Below are 25,277 nucleotides of genomic sequence, written 5' to 3'. Positions count from 1 at the left end.
GTAGTCACTGATTCGAGGAAGCAAAAATGAAATTGCATACAGCAAGCTCTCACAAAGAACAGTGCAGCAATGATGACCTGTTTGTTTGAGGGAATAAATCTTGCAGTACACGTGGAAGAATTCCCCAGCTCTTCTTCAAAGAGCACTGCTTTTTTTTCTGCATTGACCTGAGGGGGGCACAGAGGAGTTCAGTTTAATGCCCCATCTGAAAGAAAGTACTCAGTACTGCACTAATCACATCAGCCTAGACGAGATACAGTCTCGCATGGGAATTGACCCATAACCTTCTGATGCCAAGGTGGAAACATTACCCATTTAAGTATTACCAACACCTCATATTCCCCGCGCTCCCCTACCCCCGACCTGCAGATGAGAAGTAACTACATGAGTAATCTTGTCAATAGTCAGCTAACCAAACACCAGCATGAGTTAGTAAACCGAGAAGAGGTGGGGGGGGGGGTTATAAAACAAAAGTCAGTGCTTGTTTTGCTCAGAAGTGTGTTTTTATCCTTGCCTTAGTGATCTTGAAAGGATTGGCTTAGTAAACATGTTCTTGGCCAGTGTCCACAGCATCGTGCTTTAAGTTCAAGGAGCTGTTTAGGTCAGCTAGAACTGATCCCAGCTCACTCTAAACCACAACAACAAACTTGCTGACTAGTTGCAAATCTGTACTGGCGTATTATTAAACGCTTAAGATTGTTGTCTCTTCGTAAAGGGAGAAGCTTTTAAAGTTTTACATTTTTTGAAACAGAATTTACACATTTACTGCATCAGCGAGAACAATATCCCCATACAATGAAATATCTTGTTTTCTCATCAGAAAGGAATAATTTCAATAGTTCTGTTCAGATCCTTAGGACACCCCAGGACCCCATCCAAAAGGAGTGCACAGCTAATGAAGTATTTTTGAAGCATGATGTTTCTTGTAATGTAGCAAGCACCTCCGTCCATTTATACATAGTAAACTCCTGTAAACAAACACCATAATAACCAAAATAATAGTTTTAATAATATTGGTTGAGAGATAACCATTGGCTAGGAAGCAAGGCTGTCTTTGAATCAGTACCGATATCTTGAGGGGACAGAAAGGGCCTCAGTTTGAAGTCTTATCTGAAAGACACCATCTCCAAAAGTTGAGAATCAGTTTTGATTATGTGTTCAAATCTTCAGACAGCCACTTGAATCCATAACTTTCTGACTCAGAAGCAGAAGTTTTATCCACTAAATAACAAACAGGCCAGTGTTTCTGGTATCCTATGTGACTCCAATCCCAGTGCAAAATCTTGCTCCTAACTGTCCTCTTCAGTGATCCAGCATTGCTTTCTGTGGATTAAGAAAGTGGACCACAACATTTTCTCAGGAAAAGTCAGAATCTACAATATATGTCAGCCATGACAGTCCACTTGGTGAAAATGAACATTTAAAAAAAACATGGCAGAGTATTTCACTCGATGATTTGATGTGCTGAAGCATAAATTAAAATTTCCTTAGATATTCTGCTTCAAAGCCAATATAAAAATCCACATTTAAAACAAAGCACATTTTATTGATCCCGATTAAATAAATTTGAGTTACAAGTTTTAGTTGGGTCAATAACATGAATTTGAGCACCATTTCAAACTTTCACATTCAAGTCAATCAATATCAATACAGGAAATGCTCCATTTTGACACTCTTTATGAAAAGTGCATATTATTCAGCATATGATCACTCAGCCAATCCAATGGAGACTGATCTTAAATAAAACTCTGCAAGGTTTCCCCACAAACCAGTTGCGATCCCAATAAAGTGAGGACTCGTAATGCAGCTGTATTTCTTAACAATTGGCCGACAGCAGAGGCAAGTCCAGCGCAGAAGAATTCTCAGGAAAGAACATTTTTAAGGGAAATTTCAGTTTTGCTCATTACCATTCCTTGCACTGAATCAAACTGATGTATTGACTGACAGCAATCAGAAGGCCTGGCTTTGCAGAAATGCATTCTAAGTTTTCAGTCCTGAAGAAGGGTTACACCTGAAAAGTTGACTTCTCCACCTCCTGATGCTACCTAGCTTGTTGTGCTGCTCCAGCCTCCTGCCTGTCTATTCTAAATATTGTGGCAGAAAATACCAATAGTTCAAAATCATTATTCTTTTGTTCTGGGTGCTGGGCCACCCTAGGGTATCCTTTCCCACAGAGGAAGGGGGGGTGGGAGAAAAAAACAAGGAGTCCACTTCATGACATCTTCTCCCTAGTTGGCTAAAGGGCAACTAGAATGATGCTAGCATGACTGATTGTAATATCTGTCCCTTAGGAGAACAAAGGATTTAAACAAAAATCAAGCTCATGTCCCACCTTGCACAATCACCCTGCAATATATACACTACACCCTTTTAAATCAATATTCTCTCCGTCCCTCTCCCAACTCATACTGAGACTCCATCTCTAAAAGCCTTCACATTTCATATTCAAAAGACAATTATTAAAGAGTTAGCTAGGCTGGTGAATGCTGGAAGCCTCAAATCAGCACAAATTCAAGCTGACGCACAGAGTTGCACTTTCCAGCAAGTTTATCTGACTGCTGATCAGCACTGGACTCTGACTTCCATCCCTTTACTGGCCCCAGCTGAGAGAATGAACTTTGGAATGCCCTGCCTTGTGCAACATAGTGCATTTACCTAACAAGACAGAGAGATTAGCAAATTGAACTAAACTGCCTGCAGCTACAGGAATCAATGCTGATCTCTTACCTCTCCCACCCAGTCCAATATAAACTGTTCACCTGACTATGGAACAATGTTAAGCAGGGATGGTTTGGCAATGCTCTATCTAATGTCATTCTAGGTAACAGTAAAGGGGATTATGAACAGACACTGTTTGCAGTTAGATTAGATTCCCTACAGTATGGAAACAGACCCTTTGGCCCAACTAGTCCACACCGACACTCCGAAGACTAACCCACCCAGACCCATTCCCCTAGCCTATATTTACCCCAATTAACACACCTATCACTATGGCAATTTGGCATGGGCAATTCACTTGACCTGCACATCTTTGGATTGTGGGAGGAAACTGGAGCACCCGGAGGAAACCCACGCAGACACTGGGCGAATGTGCAAACTCCACACAGACAGTTGCCCAAGGCGGGAATCGAACGCAGATCCCTGGTGCTGTGAGGTAGCAGTGCTAACCACTGAGCCACTATGCTGCCAATTCCCCTCTCTGCTCCAGGACACTCAATGTTCTATTGTCCTTGTGTCTGACACAGATTGAATTTCACTGGTGGTATTTGAAGAAAGGCAGTAAGGGTTGTGAGCATTAGGTTTCAACTAAATAAGGAGGTGAGCAGAACAGAGGCTTTAAAAAGACCAAGTTCTCCTTCAAAAATCCAATTCTATGAAAATGGCAATGTGCCTCCCAACTTTCATCCATTAGCATTAAACAATTCATACAGACTTCTGGATTGGCCCAGAGAAACATATTGCACATTCTATATTTGTAAACTAATTATTGTTATTCTATTATTAAAATATTAGCATTTAATATGAGAATTATAGAAACAAATGATAGAGGGAGAAATATGTTTGAGGAGTGTCTGAATGAACAATCATTAGTATGTGTCATGACACTGAATGGAGAATTCAGTTTCATTCTCGTAGCTTACTAACCTCACAGTTTCAGCACAATATGTGGGTGGGTAGCTGAATCTGTTGGCAAGAGGGAGTGGGTGCAACAACTGCAAAAAAAAGGATTAGAAGATCTAAAGATCCCCCACAACAAGCCTAAGATTCCAGCTCCAATCCAATACAATATCTAAGGGGGGGAATGAACTTCATAGGCAGTATTTATGAAGGATCCAAAAGCATCAAAATCTTTGGTGAATCAAGCTTTTTTTTAAACAAATAAGTCTTCAAGTTGCACCCTGAACTTCACGATCTACGGAAAAAAAGTTTAAATCCAATTTTTCCCATCACAGCTTCTACAACTATGACTTTTGGATTTAGGATTTATCCCCTGCCCTCTTAAAAATAAAATCAAGTATCAGCATTGAGACATGCCATGCCAAAAATTCAGATTCATAGGTTCACTAATGGGGCAAGAAATATAAGTAAAAATCAAGAGTTGTTCATTTTTCTACATACTGAGTTCTGGCCACAATGCAGTGCTCAGCTGGGAGATCTCAGCTGTAAGGGGATCTGTAGCTCTTAAATCTGGTTGCTCCCAAAACTAGGTCAAAAATCAGAGTGGTGCCGCAGTGCCAATATCAAACCCACCCTTCCCTGTGTTGGCACCAAGCCTGGGTAAAGCAGATTCCCGAGTCAGTAGAAATTTCCAATCTACATCAAACTGAAACCTTTATAGCTTAACCCGGTAGATTTCAGAATAATCCAAAATTCACTAACCTTGTGTGAATCATACTCAAAGAAATAACTATAATTCAAACCTTCCTCTCAGAAAAGTTGTCATCAATTTTAACTTTCCTGGACAGCTATGTTTCTGATAAACTGCATGTGGTTGCAGCTGCACAGATAATCGTCTAGAAAATTTAGTGGGATCTCTGTCACAGAATATGGAGATCAAGGTAGGTTTTTTTATGTATAATCCAGCAATCATTTGATATTAACATGAATGTGACTGCACTGTGGTAAAATCCTCCTGGGGTTACTGGAATCCCAAAAAGCCTGGTGAGTTTGGAAGGCTGAATACTGACTGGCCATTAAAACTTAGGAGAGCATCACAGCCACTCCTGCTATTTGCTGAAACCCACGTGCCTGGATCAGGGGAGAATTTGACTCAATATCCATATAATAGATGCTCAGACTAATTGCAGAAACCCCCTACTTTGAACCTGCATAGATAAGCGAATTCCTTGCTCATACAGCATGGCAAAGGGTGCTGTATTCATCCTTTCCTTTCAGAACATGTGAACGAATGTGTTTTAGGTTGTGAAGGTGACGACAGATTAACTGATACGGGCAGCTCTGGGTTCTTGCACCTTGTACTAAAGGGGACTAACAATAATTTTCCCCAGTCCATCAATTAACTGGACATCACCCTCAATATAACATCAGGAGAGATGCTCAGCTCCTCATAAGAAATTATGGTTGGAGTATTTTAATAAACACTGACTCATGTTTAGTTTCCAGGGAAAAGTGCCAACTAATTGGGAAAAAGGTCAGACTTGGGCCCAAACTTATAAACACGTTTCATTTGCCTGTTATATAACCTCAGTGAACAGTACAGAGGTCAAGAGGTTACAGAACACATGTATCTGTGCATACATTTACCAGGTGCTCTTTGGCACAGATTCAAACAGTGTAAACTCCACTCCGCTACAATGCAACTTATTTTTAAACCAAAATAAAAGGAACCACTGTTCACTTTCAAAGACTCCAGTTCCACTGAAGTCTCGAGTAGCGACATTTTCAACTGACAGGAAGATCCTCTCCTCCACTGTCAAACAGTCCTTCATATATCAGCCTAGGATTTCATGACTTCAGGCCCAACTTGGTCATCATCTGTTCATAAACTGTCCAGGCCATGGCAGCCATTAGTGATCGACGCAATGACCGAGGAACAGCACCCCGGAAAAAGCCCACAATGCCATGGTTCTGAGGAGGGAAAGGGAGAGGAGTGTCAACATTATTTTGCTGCTAATAAATCAAGGGTCCAACAAGAAGGAACTTAGTCTAATTCTTCCTTCTGACCAAACTGGAGGATTATTCCAATGCTCTCATGTCTGCTTTCCCACCTTACACTCATGAAAGATGGACTCAACTTCAGGGCAACCTTTGCCAATCTGATTCATCCAATCTATATGTAAATTAAAAACATCCATGATTATTGTTGTGCCTACCTTACAGGCCCCTATTATTTCTTCCCGTATATTCCCTCCTACACTGCAGTTCCTGTTAGAATTCTTACCTTTGCTATTTTGTTTTAATACCCAAATTAACTTTATATCTTGATCTCTAGATTATGTCATTGCTCTCTATTGTACTCATACCATCATTAATTTACAAAGCTTCCTCTCTGCCCTTTTTTTTCACTACCTGGTCATCTGAAATGTTATGTATCCTTGAACATTCAGGTCCCAACCCTTAGTTATCTTGCAATAGTTTTCTGTAATGGTTATCAATTCATATATATTTATTGTAGTTGAGTTGTTTTCATCTGTTTTCTTATGAATAGAATGTAAAATCATGTACATAGTTTTTAGTTGTCTATTTGTTATTTTTGCAATCATAATGTGATTATCATCACCATTATTGTTATGCTATTCTCTAGTCTTTTAATTTATTACAACTTCACTCACTTGATCAAATCCAAAAGGCATGTTTAAAGGCTTTACGTCTTAATGCGTGGAGCATTTACAATAAGATAGATGAATTAGCTGTGCAAATAGATATAGATGTTTATGATATAGTGGCAATTACAGAGACATGGCTGCAAAGTGACCAAAGATGGGAACTGACCACTTGGGTATTCAGAATTTAGTAAGGATAGATAAAAAGGGAAAGCAGGTGGGGAAACATTGTCAGTGAAGGATTTACAAGGTAATAGTGAGGAAGGATATTGGCTTAAAGAATCATGTAGAATCTGTATGAATGGAAATAACAAATGCAAAGGGTCTGAAGACGATGTTGGGGTGTGTCTATAGGCTTCAAACAATAATGGAAATGAAAGGGCAAGCATTAAACAAGAAATCAGAGAGGCATGTAATAAAGGTATAACAGTAATCATTGGGAGACTTTAATTTATATACAGATTGGACAAACTCAACGAGCAATGGTTCAAGGATTTCCTGGATTGTGCAGAGTTTTTTTTGGAGTTTTAAAGTTAATGGTGGATAGTCAATACCTGATATTCAAAGGAATATGTGCATGAATTACAATAAGTTATTCATCCCTCTCTGGCACAAAAATAAAAGAAAGGCATGTGGTTCAACTACGGCTTACAAAATAAATTAGGAATAGTGTTAAATCCAAAGAAAAGACATATGAAAGACTAGAAAAACTGAATACAAACTTTGGCTTGATTTTCACAAAATAGGGCACAAACACCTTCCAGAAATGTTAGGGGACCAAAGGACTAGTGAGGGAACAGAACGGAAGAAAATTAGTATTGGTGAGAAAGTGGTGCTAGGGAAATTAATTAGGTTAAAAAGCCTGATAATTTATATCCCACAGTAGTGAAGGCAGCGGGGAGGGGGAAGAGAAAAAAATGAATTACAAACCAAATTAGCCTAACATCGGTAGTAGGGTTTGAAAGCATTATAAGGATTAGAAAAAGTCAGCATGGATTTATGAAAGGTAAATCATGCTAAACAAATGAAATGGAGTTCTGTGAGGATGCAACAAGTCAAATAGAAAAGGGAGAACCAATTGATGAATTTTCAGATGGTTTCTGAAAAGGTCTCTCATTAAGACATTAGTGGGCAAAATCAGAACACATGAAATGCAATAATATGTTGGCATGGTTTGAGAAATGGTTGACACACAGGAAACAAAAAGTGGGAATAACTGGGTCTCACTCTGAGTGGCAAGCTGGGAGACTGCTTAGCAAGGTTAGATCTCACAGAATACCGGGAGAACTAGCCATTTGGATACAGAACTGGCTTGAAGGTAAAAGGCAGAAGGTGGTGGTGGAGGGTTGCTTTTCAGACTGGAGGCCTGTGACCAGTGGAGTGCCACAAGCATCGGTGCTGGGTCCACTATTTTTTGTCATTTATATAAATGATTTGGATGCGAACATAGGAGTAAGTTTACAGATGACACCAAAATTGGAGGTGTAGCAGATAGCATAAACAGTTATCTCAGATTACAACGGGATCCTGATCAGATGGGCCAATGGACTGAGAAGTGGCAGATGTAATTTAGATAAATGTGAAGTGCTGCATTTTGGGAACGCAAATCTTAGCAGGACTTATACACTTAATGGTAAGGTCCTATGGAGTGTTCCTGAACAAAGAGATCTTAGAGTGCAGGTTCATAGTTCCTTGAAAGTGGAGTTGTAGGTAGATAGGAGAGTGAAGAAGGCATTTGGTATGTTTTCCTTTATTGGTCAGAGTATTGAGTACCGGAGTTGGGAGGTCATGTTGCGGCTGGACAGGATGTTGGTTAGGCCACCGTTGGAATATTGTGTGCAATTCTGGTCTCCTTCCTATCGGAAGGATGTTGTGAAACTTGAAAGGGTTCAGTAAAGATTTACAAGGATGTTGCCAGGGTTGGAGGGTTTGAGCTATAGGGAGAGGTTAAATAGGCTGGGGCTGTTTTCCCTGGAGCGTTGGAGGCTGAGGGGTGACCTTATAGGAGGTTTATAAAATCATGAAGGGCATGGATAGGACAAATAGACAAAGTCTTTTCCCTGAGGTGGGGGAGTCCAAAACTAAACAGCATAGGTTTAGAGTGAGAGGGAAAAAATATCAGAGAGACCTAAGGGGCAACCTTTTCACACAGAGGGTGGTACACCTATGGAATGAGCTGCCAGATGAAGTGGTGGAGGATAGTACAATTGCAACATTTAAAAGGCATCTGAATGGCAACATGAATAGGAAGGGTTTGGAGGGATATGGGCCGGGTGCTGGCAAATGGGACTAGATCAGGTTGGGATATCTGGTCGGCATGGACGGGTTGGACTGAAGGGTCTGTTTCCATGTTGACATATCTATGACTCTATGACTCAGTGACTACTGGGAATCCGCAAGGATCAGTGCTTGGCCACCAGCTATTTCCGATATAAATAAATTAATTGGAATGAGAAAACCAAATACAACATTATCAAGTTAGCTGACAATATGAAACTTGATGGAATTGTGACTTGTGAAGAGGATGCATGAAGGCTGCAAGGTGACTTAGACAAGTTGAGTGGGCAAACACATGGCAGATGCAACACAAAGCAGATAAGTGTGAAGTTATACATTTCAGTGTGAAAACGAGAAAGCAAAAGTATTAACTAAGAGTTCTATTTTGGGAAGCCTATATGAACAAAAGTTGTTCTTGCACACTAGTACAATGAAAGCAGACTGTAGGTGCAGAATGCAATTAGGAAGGCAAGTGGAATATTGCCTTTCATTGCAGGATAATTTGAGTTGCAAGCAAGGATGCCTTACTGCAGTTATACTGGACCTTGTTGAGACCATACCTGGAGTACTGGGACAGTTCTGGTCTCCCTGCCAAAGAAAAAAATGTGGTTGCCTTAGAGGGAATATAGCAGATGTTTATGAGGATGATGTCTCGGAAATGTTGTATTGAGTTTATTTGATTGGATCTGTATTCCCTGGAGTTTACAGGTTGAGAGGGGAGCTCATTGAAACATTATACAATTCTAACAGGACTGGACTGAGTAGATTGCAAGGAGGATGTTTTCCCTGGTTGGGAGTCTGGAACCATAGAATCCCGACAGTGCAGAAACAGTCTGCACCAACCCTCTGAACAGCATGTATTACCATGACTAATCCATCTAATCTGCAGATCCCTGGACACTACAAGGCAATCTAGCACGACCTATCCACCTAACCTGCACATCTTTGGACTCAGGGAAGAAACCCACACGGATACAAGGTCAATGTGCAAACTCCACAGACAGTCACCCAAAGCTGGAATTGAACTGGGTCCCTAGTGCTGTGAGGCAGCAGTATTAGCCACTGTGCCAACCAGGTGAGAAAGTCTCAGGATACAGGTTAAACCATTTAGGACTGACGAGAGGACGAGTGAAGTCATTTGAAGGAGGTGTTTGGCACGCTTGCTTTCACTGGTCAGAGCATAGAGTACAGGTCTTGGGACATCATGTACAAGACATTGGTGAGGCCACATTAGGAGTAATGTGTATAATTCTGGCCGGTCGACTATAGCAAGGATATTATTCAACTCCAAAGTGCACAAAAAAGATTTACAGGGATGTTACTGAAACTGGGAGGTTTGAATTGTAACTTGGACCATAAGAGGCTAAAGGATGACCTTACAGACATTTATAAGTCATGGTGGGCATAGATAAAGTGAATAGGCAAGGTCTTTTCCCCAGGGTGAGAGAGTTCAAAATTAGACGGCATACATTTAAGGTGAGAGGGGAAGATTTAAAAAGGACCCAAGGGGTAAGCTTTCCAGACAGAGTTTGGTGTACATGTGGAAGCAGCTGCCAGAGGAAGTGGTAGAGGTGGGTACAATTACAACTTTTAAGACAAGTACATAGATAAGATTTGGAGGGATATCGCAAATGGGACTAGTTCAATTGAAGATACCTGGTTGGCACAGAAAATTTTGGGCCAAGGGCCTGTTTCAGTGCTGCTTACCTCTATGATTCTAATTGCAAAAGCTGAGACTCCTCCGACTCACAGTGACCACACATGTCCTAACATGGACCATTCAAAATATCATAGCCCAAAGGTTGCTACCACAGAAACATTTGGTTGGAGATAAGGCAAGAGTTGAAAAATAACAAGCAGGAAACAAATGGTGCCAAATGTCTGTACCTCAAATATAAATACGATGGTATGTCTGACACGTCGGTACTTTTGGGGAGAGAGCTGCATATGCGTTTTAATAACATCAGCTGGCTGTGTCACCACAGATGCTAGAATACCAGCAAAGATGCCACAACTGAAGTTGATCAGAGGGACAAGTGGTGTGTCGAACCGCTCTGAAAGATACAATCAAGATCAGCTTTGACCATACAAAAGCAATTCAGTAGTTTCCTTATGTTTCCAACCATCTGTTTATCTTTCTATAAACCTTATTATTGACAAGGTTTGCTCACTTTACACTGCCATGTCAACATTTCCCATTTCATGTTTCTCAGTCAATTGTCACAGTTCAGTTATAATCACAAAGGTAAGTAACTCACTTCCTGAAAATCTGTCCACTATCACAAGGCACAAATTAGGGGTGCAATGAAATCTGTGCTCCTCTTGCCATGACAAGTGCAGCCCCTACTAAGAAGCTTGACAAAGCCATTTGATTGACAATCCATCCACCAATGATGCGCAGTGGCAGAGGTGTGCACCAATCACAAATTGCACTGCAGAAATTCACCAAGGCTCCTTAGACACACTTTCCAAACCCATGACCTCTACTAGCCAGAAGGTCAAGGCCAGCAGACACATGGGAACACCACCTCCTGGAACTCCTTCCCTAATCATGTTATGGATATGCCTACACCACAGTTTAAGACTGCAGCTCAGCACTACCTTCTCAAGGATAGTTAGGCATTTTCAACAAATGCTTGGCTAGCCAGTGATATCCAGATACCCATGAATGAATAAAAACAAAAAAAAAACCATAAGATGCCTTTGTGGAACAGATGGTAAAATATTACAAAACATATGGAGACCAATTGAAAGGACTGTCAGATTAACCTCATTCTCCCCCACCACGCCACTTTGTTCCACAGCTCTGTAATCTTTCTTTCATTCAGTATTTGTTCTAATATATTTTGAAAATTAATGATGAATCTACTATTGATACCTCTGTCATTTCAGAAGATAAATTCCAAGTGTCTGAGTCTCTTCCAATTCTATTATTTTGTATGTGGAAAAAAGTCTTCATCTGACAGTGAGTCATTTCCAGTTTATAATGGACAACATTAGTCTGAATAGTCAGCTGGACTGGATCAGTTGTCAGAGGGGAGGTATCAATATTGAGAACTTGTCACACTGTGTGTTTTGTTTTTCTATAAACTCTTACATCAGATGTGGATATTTCTGGCAAGCCAGCATTTATTGCTCATCACTAATTGCCCTGGTGAAGGTGATGGTGATCGGCTTTCATGAATTGCTGCCATCCTTTTGGTATTAGAACTGTCAGAGTTGGGTCCTGCTGTATATAAAAAAATCCACCACCTCGAGCCTTCCACTATCCTGCTCTTGTCAGTAATCTGCAATCAGCCTTCAAACTCTTCCTGTTAGAATATCCCACTCACATTGAATGATATGGTCAAAGCCAGTGCAAGTAACCTCTTCTCCCAAGTACTTGGCAGGTTATTCAAAAGAACAAATTGATCTCCTTTGGGATTGCAAATATGGAATGGACTCCAATCTTCATTCTTGGAGGGGAGCAAAAACAGCTGACCTAAGTCAGGGCTATTTTTAAGCTAGAAATTCTATTTCTTATTTTTATATTTCCATTATAAAGTCCTGTGCACACAGATATAACAGAAACTGCCATATAAAACATGTACCTGCCAACTGGTATTGAAACTGCAGCAGCTCCATGATGAGTTGGTATAATTACAGCATAACAAGTTTACATAAGAATTTATAATGCAATTTGAAGGACACGCAAGTTGCAATTGTGTGAAATAGATCTTTGCCACTGCCACAGAGCTAGAATCTTAAACATTTTAAACTGGCAGCACTGGAAGGACTGCCTACACAAACCCAGTGCCCTACTGCTTCCCCAACAAAGTACCTTTCATTAAGGCAATTTCAATTCCCACACCCACCTTCAGGTAACGCTTTCTTGGTCTGTGTATAAAACATCAGGTAAACCCCAGAGAAGGGAGCATCACGAAGGAGTGTAGCCGTTAGTCCGCTGAACAGTGCTCTTGTGCCCTCCGTCTTGTAGATATTTCTCAAAGCACCAAACACACTTTCGTACCGATACTTGCCGCTCTGCAGATGTAAACACACACATTCATTTTCTCTTCCCTTCTCCCAGTTCCCCATTGCCCCGTTGACATACACCTCGATTTAAAGAAATGACGGTTTCATGCAGCAACAGAGATTTATACAGTGCCTCATCAGCTCTTCCAGAAATCTCTTGTGATGTGTTTCATCTACTGACTTGGAATCCAACTGTTTGTTTCTGCACTGGGGATCCTCAGGATTCCCAAGAGAAACAGGAAGATTACTAGATTTCTACCATTAGATTCCCATCAGACTTAATTTTTATTATTACTAATATGAAATATAAATGTTCCTGCTGTGATTCTACCTTTCCCCCTTTGGAAGAATGGATAAGATCTTGCAGAAGTCACTACTTGAGGCCAGCTGAGTTCAGATCCCACTTCAACACAGAATCTCTCCAGGTTGACCCTCCAATGCTGTATCGTCATAGATGGGATCCTTTGATGGATGCTGGACTGAGTCCTTGTCTGTTCAGATTGATATGAAAGATTCCCAGACCACAAAACAGGAGCTTCCCAGTATCCTGGTCAGCATGCATCCTGTCATCTACACGTAATAGCAGATAATTTCTGGTTACGTCACCAAAATGTGTAACGTGGGATCCTGCTGTGCATTCCTTGGCTACCTCATTTGTCCATCAGGAACAAAAAATGCGCTAGTTGACAAGTACTTTGGAGTCCTTCAGAGTTCATCAGAGGCTTTATCATAGTTGCAAAGTCTTTCTTCCCAACATCTTCAGAAAACTTCCTGCAATGAAAGGTCATAATCCCAGCAAGGTAGCAGCTACTTCGTCACACAGGCATCACTAAGCAATCTGTTGAGTTAGTTTTGGCAAAAGGACGAACAGTGTCCAGGAACAATTGATGACACATCTTGCTTCTCTTCAAACAATATCATTGACCTTCAACACCTGACCAAAGGCACAATCCTGGTTCGTGTAAAAGTATCTATTCAGTGGGGAGACCCTGGGCAGATTGGAAACGCAACATGTGTCCTACCTACAGCCCACTTGACTTTGTGAAGTGACAAAGAGAGGCAGCCATGGGGATGATGATCTATGTGTCCTTCTCTGGTTCCTGGCTGCTGGTACCAATGGACTGGCTCCAGGAAGCACATCATAGGCTGAAGTCTTGCTTGCAATCTCCTAACTGCAGCACCACTTCTTTTCACAACTTGTTCTTACCCACAACATTTGAGTGAGCAGAAAGGGAGGGGTATTGGGGTGAGTGAAGACACAGCAAAAGACCTCTGTTTACAGAGAGAGTTTTAGAAGTTTGGAGAGGTGGGTTTGTGTGTGTGCAGGCGACTGTGAGATCAAGGAGAAAGTGAGGACTGCAGATGCTGGCGATCAGAGCTGAAAATGTGTTGCTGGAAAAGTGCAGCAGGTCAGGCAGCATCCAAGGAGCAGGAGAATCGACGTTTCGGGCATGAGCCCTTCTTCATGAATTCCTGAAGAAGGGCTCATGCCCGAAACGTCGATTCTCCTGTTCCTTGGATGCTGCTTGACCTGCTGCGCTTTTCCAGCAACACATTTTTAACTGTGAGATCAAAACTACTTGGAAGAAGAATCCAGAGGGCAAGGTATAGAGGGCCGTAAGTGGATATGACGTAGCTAGAAACTGGTGTGTTAGTCAAGTGAACTCCACCTTGGGGGAGCCTTTCATTTCCTACAGTGGGATGAATTGCCCAGTTAGGGCCAGGTTTGTGTCTTGTACGCCAACACCCAGAAATGGGGGTCAGACAAACTCATTTCACCTTTACAACAGACAGCTTAACCAGGAATCTATTGTTCCTTCACTTCTGTCCAGGCTTTTACAGTTCCCAATCTTTACACAGTTCCCACCTCTCAATTATTCTGTTTGAAGTTTCCAGCCTAGTAGATGTGCAGCATGGGTGGATTGTAATGTGCACCACATGATGGATGTATCTGAGGAAAAGGTGTGTCAGGTAAATACCCTCCCCCAATGGCCGGTGCTGGCCCATCACATCTACTGAACAGCTGAAATACCCTGCAGTCAGGACGTGGCATCAAAACTCACCTCATATCGAGTCTTCACCACGGTCACGGGCAACATGCAGATGCCCGCCACTGTACGAGCGCTGGCACCCAAACCCACCGACTCCAGCGCCGTAGGGCTTCTCTCGCTAGAGAGGAAAAACAGTGTTTTTAAGATATCATCACTGGGCAGAGGGTCAGCCTCCCGCGAGCCGGAGCTCAGAGTCTGGGGACACGACACCTCGGGAGTGGAGGGTGTTAAAATACAGGCTTCCACCCAGCTATGATCCACAATCATCCCTAACCCCAAAAGCCCACTTCCTCTATGATGGGTGGCCCTAGATCTTTAGTTTGAAATTGACCATAAAGCCTGACCTAAGGTCATATGGGTTTCAGCACTTAGCTAATCAGCTGGCTCAGGTGTGCTGCTCTGTTCATAGTGTCTCCACATCCTTCCTATGATATTCCTGGGGAATAAATCTCTTTCCATTCAAAGCTTCACTATTGCAGACCAAAAGCCGTAAAATGAACATCACACAACGGTAAGTGTAGGTGCTGAACAATCTCGGTGACACCACAGTCTTTGAGAGAGCCTCAGATTTTCATCATCCAAATGTCCCTCTGCACATTTAAAGAACTAAAAATGGAACACTTGGCGAGTGGGGTTTTGAAAGTTGCTATTGAGTTGCCCTCAGTGAAAAAAAAGGCTGTGATTAGATGAGCAGGAGTAATGGAAAACCTAAGCAGTAGTGACCAGCTTTCAGTCTCCAGTACATCGAAGCAAGATGGAGAGAGACCCGTGAGTGGGGAGAAAACCAGGAAGAGAAGACAGAGAAGGGTCCATGCAAGCAGGGAGAAACACCATGAAGGCAGGACAGAAAGGCCTGTGTGAGCAGCATGATATGCAGGTATTGGGAGAAAACAAGACGTCTGCCCTCCCAAGCAGGCTTTGGCCATTAAAGAACTGCAGTTAAGATGGCAAAGCATGCAGCCTGGTCCTAGCGAGTGTATGTGCATGAGGTTGTGTGTATCAGAGTGGTAATTCTGTCTCTGTGTGAGTGAGTGATTCTGTGTGTCTGTATGTAGGAGAGAGTGAATGTGAGTGATTAGGGGGGTGTGTGTGTGAGAGAGAGAGAGAGAATGATTGCATCTGTGTGAATCAGTGATTCCGACTGTGCGTGACTGAGTCTGTGTGCCAGACCCACACATTTCCTACTCCCTTGCTCCCTCCTCAAAAATACATCCAGACACTGGGTTAGGAGAGGAGAAACGTCCAGGTTGACAGACACGCTGCTTCGAAATTCAATCATATCTGAAATCCCACAAGGCCAGCTTGGAGCACGCACCTACCAGAAGTGAACCAAGGATATTGTTAGTTATATCCAACTCCTTAGTGCAGCTCTGGTCCCATCCCATTCCATGATGATCAGGACTTGAGGCCTAGCCTGTCACTCTCTAGCTTTGCTTCTCAACCAAAAAGACAAAAAAGGTTTGATTAGTTAGCCCTACTGCTTAACACTTTTTAATTGCCAATTTTGTCAATCATTTGATTAAATTACAGATTTGCACTTTTTTATTCATATTTACTGTTGTACCATTTTAGTATTATCTTTCTGAAAGCTTTTCACCAAATCCCCCACCACCGAATGAGACAAATCATTGAATTATGCCTCTCCCATCATTGCAAAGAAGATGGATAACGCTGTTCTACATCATTGGACATCCTAGAGCAGGTACAGAATGCGGTTTGATTTAGAGTAAAGCTCTCTTATACAGTCTTCATCAAACGCCTAATGTATAATACTGCTCCTTCTGGTTGCTCCCTGCTGCAGCAAACAACTGTGGCTCCCATGAGCCTCGTGACCCCCTTCCTTTCCACATGGTTCAGTGGATCTTCCAAGTTTACGCTGGTCAGAACATGCTAGATACATTTTCACATTCAACAAAGATAGACCCTGCCTTGGGAAGAACAAGATTCCAGGTTTTGGAGTTAAAAGGTCCATGCGCTGAAAGATCCCAAAGTTCTCACCTGAAGAACTGTTGCTTCATCGAATACAGCATACTGAAGTAAATCCCAACTCCAGGAATGCAACGGACAAACGACTGAATCAAGGGAGATAAAGGAGAAGAGGTGTTAGGTGTGAGGCTCACAGCTTTGGGCCAATATACACAGTCACATCACATACCATGTAAAGTATGTTTAAGGACGCTTTGCTCACTTCCTTGCAGTATGATATCAGCCCCTCACCCATCCCCTGGGGTACAACAGATGGCAGGCTAAAAACCTGTTGCTAACAGGTAGAACTACCACCAATGGTACCAAGTTTACTCCTACACAGACTAGGTAGATTCCAGGTCTGTGCTAACCACAGCCAAGGGATGGTGGCTGTCCCAGGTGGCTGGGAATGCTATTAGCAAACATGACTGCACTACACCAGTGAGTCATGATTTGGAGATGCCGGTGTTGGTCTGGGGTGGACAAAGTTACAAATCACACAACACTAGGTTATAGTCCAACAGGTTTATTTGGAAGCACTAGCTTTCAGAGCACTGCTCCTTCATCAGGTGGTTGTGGAGAGTAAGATTTTAAGACACAGAATTTATAGCAAATGTTTACAGTGTGATGTAACAGAAATTATACATTGAAAAAGACCTGGACTGTTTGTACTTTTTTTGAAAAAAACTTTTTTTTTAGAAGTTACATTCAAAAAGTTTTGCGATTTACATATGAAAGAACTGAAACCAACATGGTCATTCTAAAAGATGAGAGAGTTTACAAACAATCCGGGTCTTTTTCAACACATAATTTCAGTTACATCACACTGTAAACGTTTGCTATAAATTCTGTGTCTTACAATCTTATTCTCCACAACCACCTGATGAAAGAGCGGCGCTCCAAAAGCTAGTGCTTCCAAATAAACCTCTTCGACTATAACCTGGTGTTGTGTGATTTTTAACTTTGTACAGCAGAGAGGACAGTGAAAGAAGGCTGCATCTAGGCAGCCAGCACCAGAACAGATTCAATGGGCCGAATGGTCCCTTTATCAATTTTCTTGATACATTCCCCTGAATCAGCTTGAGAGGTCTCATTAGTGATTTATTTATTTGTACCAGAACAGCAGGAGGCCATTTGGCCCCTTGTGCTTGGACTGCCCCAATTCCATAAAGTCACTGTTGATCTGTATCTTGAGCACTTGCCTTTTGCACATTTTCCTCACACCTAGTTTATCCTTCCTATCATTTTCTTTTCTGATGAACTGTTGTAGTGACTGCCAAAATAGTCACTTTACATATGCAAGCCAGCTATGAGACCATGAAGAACCTCACCATCAAACCTGATTCTGTGCTCACCTAAACAGGCCAATAACAAGACTGGGGTATAGATTACACCCCACCCCATTCCATCTGCCAAGGAGAGTGAAGCACTCATTCAGTTACCATGATAGGATGAGCAGTATGTTTTACAATTAAGGTACATTTTCCTCAAAGCAGTGTAACACAGTGAAAATACAATGAGACCGTATCAATCAATCACATACCGGAGAGACTCCTTTCCATAATCCAATAATTCGTTCAGTGCGAATAACGTTCAGCAATATGGTAATCATTCCAACTCGTCCCGATCTATTACACAAACACATTCAAAATCCCAAAATAAAATCTGAACAACAAAAGGTTCACTTGATGCATTCCACTCTACCCTCCACAAGCACCCATTCCCACCCTCCCTCCCACCCCCACGCAGCTGTTCCCTTCCTCCCCAGTGCACTCCCACCCTCCCGCCCCACGCCCTTTCCCACCCTCCCTCCAGCCCCACACCCTTTCCCAGCCTCCTTCTCAAGTGCCCGTTCCCATCCTCTCCCACCCCAGTGCCCGTTTCCATGCACCCGTTCCCACCCTCCCCTCAACTTCCCCTCTGGCCAGAGTACCCGTTTCCACCCGCCCCCAAGCACCCATTTCCAACATCCCCCCCGCCCAGAGCACCCGTTCCCACCCGAGCACCCATTTCCAACTTCCCCCCCTGCCCAGAGCACCCATTTCCACCCTCACTCCCACCCAAAGCACCCGTTCCCACCCTCCCCCCTGCACCGAGCACCCGTTCCCACTCTCACCCCATCCAAAGCACCCATTTCTACCCTCACCCCACCGAGCATCCGTTCCCACCCTCCCTCCGCCCACAGTACCATTCCTACCGTCCTCCCTGCACCGAGCACCCACTCCCACCTGCTCTGAGCACCCATGCCGACCATCACCCTCGCCCCAAGCATTGGTTCCCACCCTCCCCCCAAGCACCCGTTCCCACCATCCCCTGACCTCCAGGTCTTACCCACTCTACCCTCCCTGCACTATGAACACACACCCATTCAGTGAACCCTGCACAGTCTGGAGACGAGTCTTCACCAGGTCAAGCGGCTGGAAGAGCAGCGTCGAGCAGGTCCCACTCAGAGAGCCACACATGAAAGCTTTCAGCACAGGATGACACTGGGAGGGAGGATACAGACAAACAGGAAAACATGAAAGATACGCTGACTCTGCAGGGACAAAAATTCAGATTAACATGAACTAAACACCAGGTCTGTAGTTTGGATTCTCTGTCTCACCAGTGAGGGACAGATTCCTGTCAGTCTTCAGCACAGAAACAGCTCATTCACTCCAACCAGTCAATACCTGTGTTTATATTCCACACAAGCCTCTCTCTTCAGCTCACTTCATCTTAAGGTTACTCATCTCATCTACATCTCACAAAACTTCAAACAAGTGGAACAAGCAGCAGTGCTTAATGTGGGTCTCAACGATAAGGTTGGCATTTTTGCTCTGCCTATCAGTGCCCCATGAAGAGGCGTGTGGTGGGTCTATCACTGTCTGACTCTGTAACTGGTGTTTGTTGGACTGGGAAGATGCTGTCTCTAGTGATTGTAACAAGGTCAGCCAGGTGGACCTCTTAGAATAGGAGTTCCCTGGCTGGGGCTGTTAATCAGGGAGTCCTGGCTGACAGATCAAAACAACAGGAGTAAAGACAACTCAAGACATATCCTGAACAGAGAGTCAGCCCAAAGCAAAAACCCTAAAACAAAGCCAAGCCTCGGCCAAATGGTTAAAATTGTCTTTAGGATCCATGCCACTGGGCCTTTGTACTTGCTGCTGGTATGTAGACTCGGGACAGCAAAAGAATTCCACTCGACCTAAAGAGAGCAAGAGAACTCATAGGTCAATATCCAGGAGAGTGCACCCCCTGGAAAGCCCACCTCCATCTGGTTTAGAACAGTTCAATTGTTTCACAACATCCAAACCAGAACCAATAAAATAAACATCCGGTTCAACAGTCACTCAGTCCTGATGAAGGTTGACAGTGCACAGTTTTTTCAGTGATCACAGAACGAGTCTTTTAACAAAATTCACTCAGGACTTCAACCCTTTTGTTTATGTAAGATCTCAGCTAGCCTGAGAACCTATACCAGGTAACCTTTACAGATTAAGAGTACAACTTCAGTTCCGGTTTCTTAAGAGGAGCAACTGGTTCAATTACCACTGACTGTAGTAAAGGCTCGGGCCCAAGCTTGATGGGGCAAAATTGGTTGAGAAAGATTCACCTAGATTGGCTCATTAACATTCTTTGACAAGAAAATGGCTGCCTGAGTGAAGTTCTAATTAAATACCCGAGATGTCTAAAGGAGCTGAGGCCGTCTTACATATTAACCAACAAGCAATTCCATGACACTGCAAGGCCCGCCCGGTGCCATTTGCCTCATGGACAGAAGTAGGGGCAGAAATCAGGAGGCTGGAAAGGGAAGGAATCATCAAACCAGCCCAGTTTGCACCGGTTGTACTGATTGTGAAGCCCAATGAGTAGGTTCACATTAGATATGCTACAATTACTACCCATAAGGGTTTGTATCAACATATGAGACTGCCATCTGGGATACAGCCAACCTGTGCAATTTTTCAGTAGATGATAGAGAACATTTTACAAGGTTTACCCAGGTTGTCACTTGTCTAGATAACAGGGAAGACCAGTAAGGATCACTTAGAGAACAGGGACCCAGTCCTTAGACATTCTTAGGCATACACCTCAGAAGGGAAGTGTGTGTGTTCCACACATCCCAATTGCCCTATTTGAGCTACAGAGTCGACAAGACCAGGTGACACCCTTTGGAAGATAAAGTGAAGGCTATCAAAGATGCTTTGGCTCCTATGTCTTTACCGGAGCTTAGGTCTTGCCTTGGATTGGTGATTTATTACTGAAGGTTTATTCATAACCTGGACTCCATCCTGGCATCTTTGCATTAACTCTTACAACAGAGTCAGCCTTGGAAACGGTCACGTTGCCAAGCCACAGCTTGCAGGCCAGCAAAGACACAACTAGCATCGGCCAAGGTGCTGGAACACTATGATCCCAAGCCAGTTCTGGAATTGACAAGCAATACCTCCTTGTATGGCCTCGTGGTTGTATTAACTCTGGGTTTTCCAAATGGAAAGCCCTTTATGTGTGCATTCAGGACTTTGGCTAATGCAGAGTGTAATTACACCGAGATAGAGAAGAAAGGTTTGGCAGTAATATTTAGAGTGAGGAAGTTCTATCAACACCTTTACGAATGTAAATTTGTAATAATAATGGACGACAAGCCCCTGATAGATCTACTTAAAGAAGACAAGGCAATGCGCACATTGCTTCAGGCCAAGTTCAGCAGTGGGCTCTAATAATAAGTCTGTACAGTACAAATATTACAAGCTGGAACACCATCTGGGAGACCAAGTAACAAATGCAAATACATTGAGCCATCTTCCCACTGGCAGATACACCACTGACCGCAGTGGGACTGGAAAAGTCCATTGTGGTTTTACATTTTCTGGACACACTTACAGGCACAGCTGACAATTTCAGACTTTGGACAGAAAAATCCAGTCTTCGCAAAACGGAAACAGTTGGTGAGGAGAACTGGCTCTGAGGAAGTTGACTCAATATCAAGGGCTCCCTACATAAATAAAGGGGGACTTGTGAACATAGGCGGTATGGTTAGTAAATTTGCAGATGACACCAAAATTGGTGGTGTAGCAGACAGTGAAGAAGGTTACCTCCAAACAGATGGGCCAGTGGGCCAAGGAATGACCGATGGAGTTTAATTTAGATAAATCTGGGGTGTTGCATTTCGATAAGGCAAATCCGTTTTATACTTAACGGTAAAGTCCTGGGGAGTATTGCTGAACAAAGAGATCTTAGAATTGAGATTCCTTGAATGTACAGTCACAGCTGGACTGAATAATGAAGGTGGTGTTTGGTATACGTACCTTTATTGGTCAGTGTATTGAGTATAGGAGGTGGGAGGTCATACTGCAGCTTTGATCATTGATTTAGTCACTTGTGCGCCATTCTGGTCTCCCCCTATCGGAAGGATGTTGTGAAACTTGAAACGGTTCAGAAAAGATTTACGAGGATGTTGCCAGGGTTGGTGCGTTTGAGCTATAGGGAGAGGCTAAACAGGCTGGGGCTGTTTTCCCTGGAGTGTCGGGGGCTGAGGGGTGACCTGATAGAGGCTTTTAAAGCATAGATAGGATAACTAGACAAGGTCTTTTCCCCAGGGTAAGAGAGTCCAAACCTAGAGGGCATGGGTTTAAGGTGAGAGGGGAAACGTTTAAAAAGGACCTAAGGGGCAACTTTTTCACAGAAGGCGGTGCGTGTATGGAATGAGCTGCCAGAGGAAGTGGTGGAGGATGGTACAATTACAACATTTAAAAGGCATCTGGATGGGTGTACAAATAGGAAGGGTTTAGAGGGATATGGGCAAAATGCTGGTAAACGGAACTAATTTAGGTTAGGATATCTAATTGGCATGGACAAGCTGGATCGAAGGTCTGTTTGTGCTGTACAGCTCTATGTTTAATAATGGGACTCTGGCTGCTGCAGAGTTATTTAAGGTCAATCTTTTTTTCTTACGGAGGTCAGTGAACATGTTATTGTTTATGATCATCTGACACCTCAGAGTACAAGCAGATTGGAAACAGAGTTAAACCAAGGGGCTGGGATACTGAAATGACTGACACTTTGCTATTTCAGGCCCACATTAATTCGAGTTATGGACTGCAGCACTGGGAGGCAGCAAGATACACTTCCAGTTATACACATTGGGATGTACTCTACCAGACTCTTCCACACACACTTGGTTAATCCATTCGCTACAGCTCAGTAACAGGAAACCATGCTCAACACTCCTGACTACAGACCAAGTGAGCCAATCAGACAGCAAGGAACAGGGGGCGTGGAGTGGGCAGGTCTGGCATCAATGTCTGACAGTCAGAGAGAGAGAGACTGGAAGAGACAGTGAGGTAAAGTCAGAGAGAGAGAGATAATGAACAGAAAAACAAATGAAGATAAAGGCTAACAGACAGACACACAGAGAAAAAGACAATGAAACAGAGACCATTATAGAGAGTAAGATAAAGACAAAAAGAGGGCCCTCAGTTTTAAACTGTGTCGAGTTCCAGATACCCCACAACATCCTCTCAGCAGTCACTCTACTCATAAGTTAGTTCCATAAGTTAACCTCGCATTGTTCTAAACTCCAACTGTCCAGCCTGACCAATCTCCTCTCAGAAGACAATCTCCCACAACCATTCTCTGAAACGGCTTACATCGCAATCTTTTCTTAAATAAGGAAGAAAACTGCTCCAAATGAGGTTTTACCAACGTTCTACACTGTTCTAGCAAGATTTCCCTACCTTTACACTTCAACTCTTGCAATAGACATTTTGTTTGCTCTCCTTTTCTCCGCCTCACCATCCCTCTCTCTCACAAACTGTGACAGTCTCATTTTCTCACACCATCACCTTCACACTCCCTGTCTTACTTTCTCTTACCCCATTTCTCACTCACGGTATCTCTGGCTCGCTCATTCATATGCTGTCTCAGCTTGCCTCTCGTTTTCTCTCCCTCACCCTGCTCCTCCCATTCTCTTTCTCACTCGGACTGTCTTTCCATCTCTCACCTTTCCACACCATCTCTCATACCATGATAGTGATGGGCAATGCAGGTGGGTGGGGATTTGAGTCAGTGGGGCCATTAATGGGATGTGGGTCAAAACAAGGGCACCTCCCTGTGAACACACAGTGTGCTGCAAGGCTAATGGGACTCCCCAACTACTTTTATGTTCCCAAACTCAATCTGCATACCCTGGCCCCAGCCAGCATCCCCACTCTCCAGGACCTTTACACCAGGAACAGGTATTTAGTCAGAAAACCCATGAAGACAAACTGCATTGAATCAGGTCATAGTTCCTTGAGTCTGGAGGATCAAGGGGTGATCACGTTGAGGATTTTCAGATTGCTTAAAGTCAATAGACAGAGACTGGTTGATCTAAGTGGGGAGTCTGGAACAAGAGGCAAAATCTCAATAAGCACAAGGCCACTCAGTGATGATGTCAGGAAATATTTCTTCACAAAAAGAGGTTTTGAATTTTGGAACACACCCCCCACCCCACTTCAGAACAACTGAAAAATCTCAAAACTAAAGTCTGACTCAGTGAGAATATCAGATATGGGAGATACAGATCAGCCTTGATCTGACTGATAAATGGAACAGGTTCAAGGACTGAAAGTCTCTCCATGTTCCACTGAATATACCCTGATCCTCAAATCACATCTGCACACCACCCCACCCCCCTCCAAAGCTTCCCCCATTAAACTAGATACATTTGCTTACCAAATAAACTTCCATCTTCTGTTTCTTCCTCCGTGCCCAATCCTGGATTAACGACCTCAACTCTTGATTCATTTAAACAAAACAAAAAGGTCAAAGTAAAACTACAGTTTAAACACTACTTCCAGTCCAGACTGTCACCCTCCAGGAATCTCCACAAACTCTCAAGAGAAACGATCCCTGATGAGGAACCGTCACATGAGGGTCAGGGAGATATCATTAAAATGCCATCCAATGGGTGGGGGTGGGGTCACTCACTTAAAAAATAAGTGACTTTCATTCTTTTCAGAAACTCCTGGATGTTTAACCAAAATTGAACGCAAGATGTTTTTAAAAAAAACCTCAAAGAACACAATAAATTATGCCAGAGACAGATGGAGCCACAATTACCTGGTGCCCAGGACTGGACCTCCTCCTGGGATCAGTGTAAGACCTGAGGATCAGTTCCTGATCTTAGGGTCCAGTCCTGTGTGTCCTGGGATCAGTGAGTGATCTTAGGGTCCAGTCCTCAGTGTGTCCTGGGATCAGTGAGTGATCTTAGGGTCCAGTCCTCAGTGTGTCCTGGGATCAGTGAGTGATCTTAGGGTCCAGTCCTCAGTGTGTCCTGGGATCAGTGAGTGATCTTAGGGTCCAGTCCTCAGTGTGTCCTGGGATCAGTGAGTGATCTTAGGGTCCAGTCCTCGGTGTCCTGGGATGAGTGTCTGATCCAGACAGGAACCTCAGTCCCTGAGCTGAGATTAAGTCCAAGTTCCTGAGATTAGTTTTGTGTTGATTCGGCGCCTGGATCTGGAACCGAACCTGATTCAGATCCTGATCCCAAGCTCCGGGTCAGAGAGAATACACTTTGCTTTACAACACCTCATCTTCCATTTCTTTTTGTTTCTGAGCCGCTACCAATAGACCGGGTCTGTCCGCAGCTCCAGCCCCGATCTCGGTTCCAGGATCTGTCCGAATCTAAACCGGTTTCAGCTGCTTCTGGCCCAGGACCGGC

At 43.3% G+C, this 25,277-nt stretch overlaps 1 protein-coding gene across 2 annotated transcripts; it reads right to left on the bottom strand.

Moving 5' to 3' along the window:
- Window positions 1-1,525: 1,525 nt before the first annotated feature.
- slc25a38b (solute carrier family 25 member 38b) lies at window positions 1,526-25,277 on the bottom strand. Of its 2 annotated transcripts, none has more exons than XM_072588476.1 (9): window positions 24,677-25,277; window positions 24,290-24,351; window positions 18,956-19,077; window positions 18,135-18,219; window positions 16,625-16,698; window positions 14,639-14,744; window positions 12,416-12,584; window positions 10,449-10,615; window positions 1,526-5,589 (listed from the first exon to the last, which is right to left on the bottom strand). In XM_072588476.1, exons 2-9 carry the CDS (start codon window positions 24,302-24,304, stop codon window positions 5,467-5,469), a joined length of 861 nt encoding a protein of 286 aa, XP_072444577.1. In that variant the 5' UTR covers window positions 24,305-24,351; window positions 24,677-25,277; the 3' UTR covers window positions 1,526-5,466. The 2 variants fall into 2 exon arrangements, with proteins under 2 accessions (XP_072444577.1, XP_072444578.1); XM_072588477.1 differs by having other exon boundaries at window positions 25,145-25,272.

Source organism: Chiloscyllium punctatum, chromosome 18 (assembly GCF_047496795.1).
Source record: "Chiloscyllium punctatum isolate Juve2018m chromosome 18, sChiPun1.3, whole genome shotgun sequence".
In the NCBI taxonomy this organism is placed as follows: Eukaryota; Metazoa; Chordata; class Chondrichthyes; order Orectolobiformes; family Hemiscylliidae; genus Chiloscyllium; species Chiloscyllium punctatum.
The sequence above is the reverse complement of the archived record's forward strand: the minus strand, read 5'-3'. Positions and strand labels throughout refer to the sequence as shown.